This window comes from Sciurus vulgaris (genome assembly GCF_902686455.1).
Source record: "Sciurus vulgaris genome assembly, chromosome: 9".
Lineage (NCBI taxonomy): Eukaryota > Metazoa > Chordata > Mammalia > Rodentia > Sciuridae > Sciurus > Sciurus vulgaris.
This window is the reverse complement of record NC_136469.1, coordinates 91,627,870-91,639,901: the sequence shown is the minus strand read 5'-3', so window position 1 is coordinate 91,639,901 and position 12,032 is coordinate 91,627,870. Positions and strand designations below refer to the sequence as shown.

Genomic DNA, 12,032 nt, shown 5'->3' with positions numbered 1-12,032 from the left:
ATTGAACGGAATCTCTAGGAGGGGAACTGACCAGCGAGACCTCCCCACCGGGTGAGTCCTCCCTCTCGGGTGAGGTTCTCCCATAAGGACTTTAAAACCAGAGACACAGGCCCAAACTGGCCTTGCATCAGCCCACGTCCTACTTCCCCTTTGGATGACCATTCGTCAGCAAGTGAAGGTACCTCTGCCCACTAGCAGGGAATATACCCCACTGGAAGGCCACCACCCCTAGAGAGGCAGCTTCCTTGTGGAGCACCGCATTATCAACTTCCTCCAAGACTTCAGGCTACTGAAGGCTAAGAGGGGATATACTAGAAATCTTCAGGGACATTATAAGTCAATAGAGGAAATCTGCAATATCTCAGCGGTCAACTGATACCTGAACAATATGAGAAAACAAGGAAAGAAAATGCCCCAAACAAATCTAGATGTTACATCAATGAAACCCAACGACACTATGGGAGAAGAAATGACAGAAAGGGAGTTCAGAATGTACATAATTAAAATGATCAGGGAAGCAAATGATGAGATGAAAGAGCAAATGCAGGCATGGATGATCGCACCAATCGACAGTTAAAAGAGCAAATACAGGAAGCAAAAGATCATTTCAATAAAGAATTAGAGATATTGAAAAAAAACCAAACAAATCCTTGAAATGAAGGAAACAATAAACCAAATTAAGAACTCCATAGAAAGCATAACCAATAGGATAGAACACCTAGAAGACAGAACCTCAGATATTGAAGACAAAATATTTAACCTTGAAAACAAAGTGGACCAAACAGAGAAGATGGTTAGAAACCATGAACCGAATCTCCAAGAACTATGGGATATCATGAAAAGGCCAAATTTAAGAATTATTGGGATTGAGGAAGAGTTAGAGAAACAGACCAAAGGGATGAACAATCTAATCAATGAAATAATATCAGAAAATTTTCCAAATCTGAAGAATGGAAGATCAAGTACAAGAGGCTTATAGGACTCCAAATATAGAAAATTACAACAGACCGACACCAAGGCACATTATAATGAAAATACCTAACATAGAAAATAAAAACAGAATTTTAAAGGCTGCAAGAGAGAGGAATCAAATTACATTCAGGGGGAAACCAATACGGATATCAGATTTTAAAATCCAGACCCTAAAAGCTACAAGGGCCTGAAACATTTACCAAGCTCTGAAAGAAAATGGATGCCAACCAAGAATCTTATACCCAGCAAAACTTACTTTCAGATTTGACGACGAAATAAGATCCTTCCATGATAAACAAAAGCTAAAAGAATTCGCGAAAAGAAAGCCAGCATTACAGAACATTCTCAGCAAAATATTCCATGAGGAAGAGATGAAAAACAAAGAAGCAAATCAGCAATGGGAGCAACTATACTAAAGGAACTGTCAAATAAAGGAAGAACCAAGTCGTGTCAAAATAAATAAATAAATAAATAAAATGAGCCAAATGACCGGGAATACAAATCATACCTCAATAATAACCCTGAATATTAATGGCCTGAATTCATAAATCAAAAGACATAGACTGGCAGATTGGATTAAAAAGAAAGATCCAACAATATGTTGCCTGCAAGAGACTCACCTCATAGAAAGAGATACCCATAGACTAAAGGTGAAAGGATGGGGAAAAACATACCATGCACATGGACTCAGCAAAAAAGCTGGGGTATCCATCCTCATTTCAGATAATGTGGACTTCAAGCCAAAGTTAGTCAGAAGGGACAAAGAAGGACATTACATATTGCTTAAGGGAACCATAAATCAGCAAGACATAACAATCATAAACATCTATGCCCCAAACAGTAGCTCATCCATGTATGTCAAACAAATCCTTCTCAATTTCAAAAACCAAATAGACCATAACACAATAATACTAGGTGATTTTAACACACCTCTCTCACCACTGGACAGATCTTCCAAACAAAAATTGAACAAAGAAACCATAGATCTCAATAACACAATCAATAATTTAGACTTAACGGATATTTATAGAATATACCATCCAACCAAGAGCGAATACACTTTCTTCTCAGCAGCACATGGATCCTTCTGTAAAAGAGACCATATATTATGCCACAAAGGTAATGTAAGCAAATACAAGAAGATAGAGACACTACCTTGTATTCTATCAGATCATAAGGAATTGAAATTAGAAATAAATGAAAGAGTAAAAAACAGAAGCTACTCCAACACCTGGAGATTAAACAATATGCTATTACATAATGAATGGATAACAGAAGATATTAGGAAGGAAATTAAAAAATTCTTAGAGGTAAATGAGAACAAAGACACATCATATCAAAATCTTTGGGACACTATGAAAGCAGTACTTAGAGGAAAACTTATTTCATGGAGCGCATTCAATAAAAGAAGTAAAAATCAACAAATAAACGACCTAACACTACAGCTCAAAGCCCTAGAAAAAGAAGAACAGACCAACACCAAAAGTAGTAGAAGACAGGAAATAGTTAAACTCAGAGCTGAAATCAATGAAATGGAAACAAAAGAAACAATACAAAAAATTGACAAAATAAATAGTTGGTTCTTTGAAAAAATAAATAAAATTCATAAACCCTCAGCCACTCTAACAAAGAGAAGACGAGAGAAAACACAAATCACTAAAATTCGGAATGAACAAGGAAATATCACAACAGACAGGAGTGAAATACAAAACATAATTAGAAGCTATTTTGAAAATCTATATTCCAACAAAATAGAAAATTTCGAAGATATCAACAGGTTTCTAGAGACATATGAATTGCCTAAATTGAACGAGGAGGACACACACAATTTAAATAGACCAATATCAAGTAATGAAGTAGAAGAGGTCATCAAAAGCCTACCAACAAAGAAAAGTCCAGGACCAGATGGGTTCTCAGCCGAATTCTACAAAACCTTTAAAGAAGAGCTCATTCCAATACTTCTCAAAGTATTCCATGAAATAGAAGAGGAGGGAACCCTCCCAAACTCATTCTATGAAGCCAATATCACACTGATACCCAAACCAGACAGAGACACATCGAGGAAAGAAAATTTCAGACCAATATCATTAATGAACATTGACGCAAAAATTCTCAACAAAATTTTAGCAAATCGCATACAAAAATATATTAAAAAGATCTAGTGGGTTTTATCCCAGGGATGCAAGGTTGGTTCAACATCCGGAAATCAATAAATGTAATTCACCGTATCAATAGACTTAAAGTCAAGAATCACATGATTATTTCAATAGATGCAGAAAAAGCATTTGATAAAATACAGCACCCCTTCATGCTCAAAACACTAGAAAAAATAGGGAGAGAGGGAACATTCCTTAACATTATAAAGGCCATCTATGCTAAGCCCATGGCTAATATCATTCTAAATGGTGAAAAACTGAAAGCATTCCCCCTAAAAACTGGAACAAGGCAGGGATGCCCTCTTTCACCACTTCTATTCAACATCGTACTTGAAACGCTAGCCAGACCAATTAGACAGACCAAACAAATTAAAGGACTACGAATAGGAAAAGAAGAACTCAAACTATCCCTATTTGCTGATGATATGATTATATACTTAGAGGAACCAGGATATTCCACCAGAAAACTTGTAGAACTCATAAGTGAATTCAGTAAAGTAGCAGGTTACAAGATCAATGCTCATAAATCCAATGCATTTTTATACATAAGTGATGAATCCTCAGAAAGAAATTATGAAAACTACCCCATTCACAATAGCATCGAAAAAAATAAAATACTTGGGAATCAATCTCACAAAAGAGGTGAAAGACCTCTACAATGAGAAGTACAGAACACTAAAGGAAGAAATTAAAGAAAACCTTAGAAGATGGAAAGATCTCCCATATTCTTGGATAGGCAGAATTAATATTGTCAAAATGGCCATACTACCAAAAATGTTATACAGATTCAATGCAATTCCAATTAAAATCCCAATGATGTACCTTACAGAAATAGAGCAAGCAATCATGAAATTCATCTGGAAGAATAAGAAACCCAGAATAGCTAAAGCAATCCTTCGCAGGAAAAATGAAGCAGGGGGTATCGCAATACCCGAACTTCAACTTTATTACGAAGCAATAGTAACAAAGACAGCATGGTATTGGTGCCAAAATAGACAGGTAGATCAATGGTACAGAATAGAGGACGTGGACACAAACCCAAATAAATACAACTTTCTAATACTAGACAAAGATGCCAAAAATATGCAATGGAGAAAAGATAGCCTCTTCAACAAATGGTGCTGGGAGAATTGGAAATCCATATGCAACAGAATGAAACTAAACCCACGCATGAAACTAAACTCAAAATGGATTAAGGACCTTGGAATCAGACCAGAGACCATGCAGAGTATAGAAGAAAAAGTAGGTCCAGATCTTCAATATGTCAGCCTAGGACCAGACTTCCTCAACAGGACTCCCATAGCATAAGAACTAAAAGCAAGAATCGATAACTGGGATAGATTCAAACTAAAAAGCTTTCTCTCAGTAAAGGAAACTATCAGCTATGTGAAGAAAGAGCCTACAGAGTGGGAGAATATCTTTGCCAATCATACTTCAGATAGAGCACTAATCTCCAGAATCTATAAAGAACTCAAAAAACTCTACTCCAAGAATACAAATAATCCAATCGACAAATGGGCTAAGGAAATGAACAGACACTTCACAGAAGATGTACAAGCAATCAACAAACATATGAAAAAATGTTCAACATCTCTAGTAATAAGAGAAATGCAAATCAAAACCACCCCAAGATTCCATCTCACCCCAATTAGAATGGCGATTATCAAAAATACAAGCAACAGGTGTTGGCGAGGATGTGGGGAGAAAGGTACACTCATACATTGCTGATCGGGCTGCAAATTACTGCAGCCACTCTGGAAAGCAGTGTGGAGATTCCTTAGAAAACTTGGAATGGAACCACCATTTGACCCAGCTATCCCACTCCTTGGCCTATACCCAAAGGACTTAAAATCAGCAAACTACAGAGATACAGCCACATCAATGTTCATAGCTGCTCAATTCACAATAGCCAGACTGTGGAACCAACCTAGATGTCCTTGAATTGATGAGTGGATAAAGAAACTGTGGTATATATATACAATGGAATATTACTCTGCCATAAAGAACGATAAAATTGTGGCATTTGCAGGCAAATGGATGAAATTGGAGACCATCATGCTAAGTGAGATAAGCCAATCTCAAAAAACTAAAGAACGAATGATATCGCTGATAAGTGGATGATGACACATAAGGGGGAGGGTGGGAGGAGTTAGTGTTAGTGTTAGGGTTAGGGTTAGGGTTAGGGTTCGGGAGGGGGGCAAGAATGGAGGAAGAAAGGACTGTTTAGATGGAAAAGAAGGGTGGGAGGGGTGGGGGGAAGGGAAGAAAATAATAGAATGAATCAAACATTACCATATGTAAATTTATGATTATACAAATGGTATGCCTTTAACCCATGTATAAACAGAGAAACAACATGTATCCCATTTGTTTACAATAAAAAAAAATGCAAAAAAAAAAAAAAGAATGACAAAATTATGGCATTTGCAGGCAAATGGGTGAAATTGGAGAATATCATGCTAAGTGAGATAAGCCAATCTCAAAAAACCAAAGGACAAATGATCTCGCTGATAAGAGGATGATAATATATAATGGGGGGTGGGAGGGGTTAGCATTAGGGTTAGGGTTAGGGTTAGGGTTAGGCTTAAGGAGGGTGGCAAGAATGGAGGAAGGAAGGGCTATATAGAGGGAAAAGGGGTGGGACGGGTGCAGAGGGAGGGAAAAAATAACAGAATGAATCAAACAACATTACCATATGTAAATTTATGATTACACAAATGGTATGCCTTTACTCCATGTACAAACTGAGAAACAACATGTATCCCATTTGTTTACAATAAAAAAAAAAAAAAAAAAGGAAAGCAGTCACACACTAGGATAGTCTGGAACAATCCCAGTTTATACTTATTGTCCTGACATTCTTATTCTCAAAAATAGCCTTATTGAGGTGATAAATTATATGGCCACCTAAGATGCAAATATCTACTGAGATCTTGGTTAGATAATTGTTTTCTGTGTCTTTACTTTCATCTTGTACATATATTTAACTGTTGGTCTACAGACCCCACTAAAATGATCTTGCTAACAGTGGAAACTGTTTTTGATTTTAGGGCTAAAACTGTCTGGCATTTAATAACATATGAACTAGTGAATGATAGAAGAATATGTATGTTTATCTCTACAAGAAATAGCCCCACACTATACTAATATATAGTGGGTATATGTGGGTATAATAGATTTTACCCCCATTTATATTTTAATAACCCTTAAGAATTTTCTATTCTGTTTTACTTCTGTTTTAATAACTAACTTATTTACTAGTCTTTTCCTTTTACTTTTCCCTCTCTATATAATGCAATCTTACAAATGGAACAAAAAGCAATTGAGTTGAAATAAAACAATATACAAAATAAAGTGATTCTCCAAATGAACCTATAGACTTTTGAGGCTATTTGTAGATATAGATTTACTTTGCCTACTTCCTAAAGCTTCACAGTAATGTTAAAAATATAAGATTATGAAATAATATTCAGTTAATATAAACACTTACCCACAGATGGCCTAGGATTTATGGAAATGTGGTCATTTCTCGTCTCTTCACAATCTTTTCTGTCTAAATTTTTTCGTAATTTGTCTTGAGCAAAATGTGACATATTTTCATCTTTAGACTGTCCCAAATTAAGCTGTTGTTCAACCCTGTTGGCTTTAATTTTTCTTTTCTGATTTTGTTTTATTGTTCTTTTATTTCCAGATGGTTTTTTGGCATTCTCAGAATGTATTTCACGTTTTGTAGATGTATTTTTCACTTCATCTGTCAAAGCAGAACTTGAACACAGTACTTTTTTATCACAGGGTTGAAACTTCTGTTCTGGGTGAGATTTATGCAAATGTCTGTCACTTGTCAAAGTCTCAGGTGATACACTGCAATGATTTCCTCTTGACTTCTTACCTTGAAGGACTGTAGTGTTCTCAGCAGGAGATACTAAGGGTTGTTTCAGAGGTCCACCCTTTCTTGGTATTGTAATCCAAGAATGACTAGCAAAACTTCTATCTGACTCATCAATTATAAATTCATCTTCTAACAACTTCACATCATTTGGAGGAGATGAATGAGGTGGTGTAGTCGCCATATGCCTAACAATGGGACTAAAATAGGATTATTACTTTAACAGTTCAAAAAAAATGAAGTTTTATACCTTTGTTTAGTAAAGAAAAGTATATGAGAAATAAAATCTACATATGCTAAAAGAGCAATTCACATCTCTCCTCAAATTTTTCCTTAATCTTATAAATTTCCCTTCCTTTTCATCTGATCACTCCCATTTATATCACTAACAGGATCATAAAAATTTAGAGATGGCAACTAATGTGATGCCCCCCCAATATATACTAAAAAAATGAAACACAGAGGTATGTAATTATAACCCAGAAACTTTAACTTATAATCCAGAATGAATGCTACTAGTGTGTTATATACAGATACACATACCCATATGCACATATGTGCACAACCACACACATAATATTGTATTAAAGTACACGTTTGTACAGATGTTTTGGGGTCTGAATTTCTTCACATCCAAAATGAGAATGGACAATATTATTTCTGAGAAACCTCCAAATCTAATATTTAATTGAACCCTACTGAATTAAAAGGGACTGATTTCTTCTATTTCTATATCTCAAAGGACTTCATAAATAGAACTACCAAATAACAATGTAAAAATTCATTCCAAGTTTGAATATTTCACACATGTTCACATACATTTCAATACTATAATCATAAATGGATATTTAAAGGTAGCATAATTACAAACAAAATCTAATGTTTGCATACCCTAGCCCTCTTTCTCCACACCCCAGCCTAAATTAATTTATTTTATTATATGAATATTGTCCTAATTTCCCACACATAGTGCTATAAAGGCTTAACATGAAAATTCAAAAATTTTAATGACAATCCCAATCTAACATTATCTATAATCTACAATCTAATATGAACTCTAATGCAATCCAATATTAACTCATATTTTGTAAATGTACAAAATATGAAATATCCTGAGAGCACCAATATTCATAAAAGCACACATTAAGTACATACAAAGCAACTCATGCATTTAGTGAAGTGGTGAATAAAAACTAGTGCTTCAGGATTAAACAGCAAGTTCAATTAGTTGAGAAAGTTTTCAAAAAAGGGAATTATTCAAAGGATGGTAAACTGATGAACTCATCTTGCATTTCCCTGTTTTTTTATGGCAACAGACTTGAGCAAACCACAGGCTATAATGAGATATGCAACGGATATGAATTGGAAAAGAAGAACTCAAACTATCCCTGTTCGCTGATGACATGATTATATATTTAGAGGAACCTGGAAATTCCACCAGAAAACTCTTAGAACTCATAAGTGAATTCAGTAAAGTAGCAGGTTACAAGATCAATGCTCATAAATCCAACGCATTTTTATACATAAGTGATGAATCCTCAGAAAGAGAAATTAGAAAAACTACCCCATTCACAATAGCATTGAAAAAAATAAAATACTTGGGAATCAATCTCACAAAAGAGGTGAAAGACCTCTACAATGAGAAGTACAGAACACTAAAGAAAGAAATTAAAGAACACCTTAGAAGATGGAAAGATCTTCCATGTTCTTGGATAGGCACAATTAATATTGTCAAAATGGCCATACTACCAAAAGTGCTATACAGATTCAATGCAATTCCAATTAAAATCCCAATGATGTACCTTAGAGAAATAGAGCAAGCAATTATGAAATTCATCTGAAGAATAAGAAACCCAGAATAGCTATATAGCTTTATAGTTCTATAAAGAACTCAAAAAACTCTACACCAAGAATACAAATAATCCAATTGACAAATGGGCTAAGGAAATGAATAGACACTTCACAGAAGAAGATCTACAAGCAATCAACAAACATATGGAAAAATGTTCAACATCTCTAGTAATAAGAGAAATGCAAATCAAAACCACCCTAAGATTCCATCTCACCCCAATTAGAATGGCGATTATCAAGAAACAAGCAACAACACATGTTGGCGAGGATGTGGGGAGAAAGGCACACTCATACATTGCTGGTGGGATTGCAAATTAGCAGTATGGATATTCCTCAGAAAGCTTGGAATGGAACCACCATTTGACCCAGCTATCCCACTCCTTGGCCTATAATCAAAGGACTTAAAATCAGCATACTACAGAGATACAGCCACATCAAGAAACTGTGGTATATATATATACAATGGAATATTACACAGCCATAAAGAATGATAAAATTATGGCATTTGCAGGCAAATGGATGAAATTGGAGAATATCATGCTAATTGAGATAAGCCAATCTCAAAAAGCCAAAGGATGAATGATATCGCTAATAAGTGGATGATGACACATAATGGGGGGAGGGAAGGGTTAGTGTTAGGGTTAGAGTTAGGTTTAGGGAGGGGGGCAAGAATGGAGGAAGGAAGGACTGTATAGAGGGAAAAGAGGGGTGGGGGGAAGGGAAAAAATAACAGAATGAATCAAACAACATTACTATATGTAAATTTATGATTACACAAATGGTATGCCTTTACGCCATGTACAGACAACATGTATCCCATTTGTTTACAATAAAAAAAAAAGTAAAAAAAAAAAAAATGAGATATGCAAAAACAAAACAGGATAAACATCCAAACTCCAAAGCTGGCATATGCACTCCTGTTTCTGCCTGTTTCAACTGGATAAGGAAGCTTAGTAACTTTTAGTCAAAGCAGAAGCAAAGCTGAAATGGAAGAATTAGATTACCTTTCTTTCTCCTTTTATTAGGATACACAAAAGGATACTTAGATGAAAATTCCTTTTCTATTCCTCTAATCTCAAACTCCTGGTAAATCTCGTAAAATAGTGAATATGTTAAGAAATACACTTGTTGTCTGGTAGTCAAGTTTTCAGATTTACATAATTAGAAAACTGTATAAAAACTAATATAGGTGGTATTATATATTATTGTACACACACACACACACACACACAATGGAATGTGACTCAGCCAGAAAAAAGAATGAAATTATGGCACATGCTGGCAAAGGGATAGTCCTGGAGACTACCATGTTAAGTGAAATAAGCCAACTCCAAAACACCAAAGGCTGAATGTTCTCTCTGATATGTGGATGCTGATTTACAATGGGGGGTGGGGAGTTTTCATGTTGGGGGGGGGGGGGGGGGAGGAAGAGATGAAAATGGGAAAGATAGTAGAATGAATTGGACATAACTTTCCTATGTTCATATATGAATATGCCTCCAGTATAACTCCACATCATGTACAACCACAAAAATTGGAAGGGTTATGGTTTGGATGTGAGGTGTCCCCCAAAAGCTCATGTGTGAGACAATTCTTAAGCAGGTTCAGAGGAAAAATGATTGGGTTGTGAGAGTCTTAACCCATTTAGTGAATTAATCGCCTGACAGGGATTAACTGAGTGGTAACTGAAGTGGTAGGGTATGGCTGGAGGAGGTGGGGATTGGGGGATATAGTTTTGGGGTATAAATTTGTATCTGGCAAGTGGAGTCCTCTCCCTCTACTTCTTGATCATCATGTGAGCTTACTTCCCTCTGCCACATTCTTCCACCATGATGTTCTGCCTCACCTGCAGGCCTGAGGAATGGAGATGGACTTCTATGGACCAAGACCTCTGAAACCATGAACCCTCAATACACTTTTCCTGTTCCACAACTGTTATATTTGGGTCTTTTAGTCACAGTGGCAAACAGGCTGACTAAAACAGAAAGTTATACTCCATGTATGTTTGCTATGTCAAAATACATTCTACTGTCATGTATAACTAAAAAGAACAAATATTTTAAGAAAGAAAAACTGTTAGCAACAACAAATTTAAAACAAGAAATAATAAAGTCAACACAAATGAAAAGTCACAATGACTGAATGCTTAATGAATATATCTACATGTAAGTAAATAGCCAAGTAAATATAATTCGCTTTACAGTATAATATTTCTAATATCTACTAGTTTTTGTATATAAAGAGGTAAAGCTAAAAATTTTTAAATCAAGTCTTTCCAAACTAGTCAATAAGAACTGCCAAATTTGTTCCCCTTCTACTTCAAGGGATTTCGATCTATACAGTTATTCAAACCAAAGATACGTTTAGGAAACAACCTTGACACCACTAAAGTTCAAAATAGGCTAAGATTACCTCTGGTTAAGTGGAAAAATCAAGAAAGACTTTGTGGTCTTTGAGCTGCATGCAACTGGTCATGAGGAAATGCAAGAAACACAAACAGAAGGAAGACCTTAAGTAAAAGCAGTGATACTAGACACCACAGGAAATAGTGGCTTCTACATTCAACTACGGCAAGTAAATATAAAACTACCTTTATTTACTAGTTTATCAAAAAGGACATTAAAAAACACACAATTACCCTTTCAGACATGATAAATTTAGCCCCACATGTAACATATTTGTTTCAAATGGTGGGGAACACATGCATAGAAGTGATAGTGTGTGTGTGTGTGTGTGTGTGTCTGTGTGCAACTGGGAAATGAATCATGGGAACAGAGACTGAACAAAAAAGGTAATTTCATTTATTAATTCAACATGTTTTTATAAAAACGTCCTAATATGTTCACTAGTACTCTGAAAGCACAGAAAATATAAAAGAACTCTAAACTCTTGGAATGGGAGGCTTAAATCTTAACTAAAATATACATACATAAAATATGAAAATTATAATATGAAGCAAGAAACTTTCTAAAAAAAAACAATGAAGTGAAACTTAAAAAAAAACCTAGAAGTCTAGTATAGACCTCAAAAGGAAATAGCAATTAGCAAATAACAAAGGAAAAAGGTATGTCAAAGCAGACACTTCTGGGGGCTGGAGTTGTGGCTCAGTGGTAGAGCACTTGACTAGCAGCATGAGGCACTGGGTTTGAGCCTAAGCACCACATAAA

The 12,032-nt window shown here is 35.4% G+C and overlaps 1 protein-coding gene across 4 annotated transcripts in view; it reads right to left on the bottom strand.

Annotated features, from left to right (window-relative positions):
- The window catches only part of CENPC (centromere protein C), an 82,146-nt gene that overhangs the window by 47,337 nt on the left and 22,777 nt on the right, over positions 1–12,032 (bottom strand). For 3 of the 4 annotated variants that reach the window (XR_013766031.1, XM_079152978.1, XM_079152980.1), the window contains one exon: positions 6,619–7,214. Coding sequence is in view for 3 of the 4 variants with exons in the window: in XM_079152978.1 (XP_079009104.1) it covers positions 6,619–7,214 (596 nt within the window). In the remaining variant the exon portion in view is untranslated. The remainder of the gene's footprint in view (positions 1–6,618; positions 7,215–12,032) is intronic. The other variant, XM_079152979.1, reaches the window with a different exon arrangement.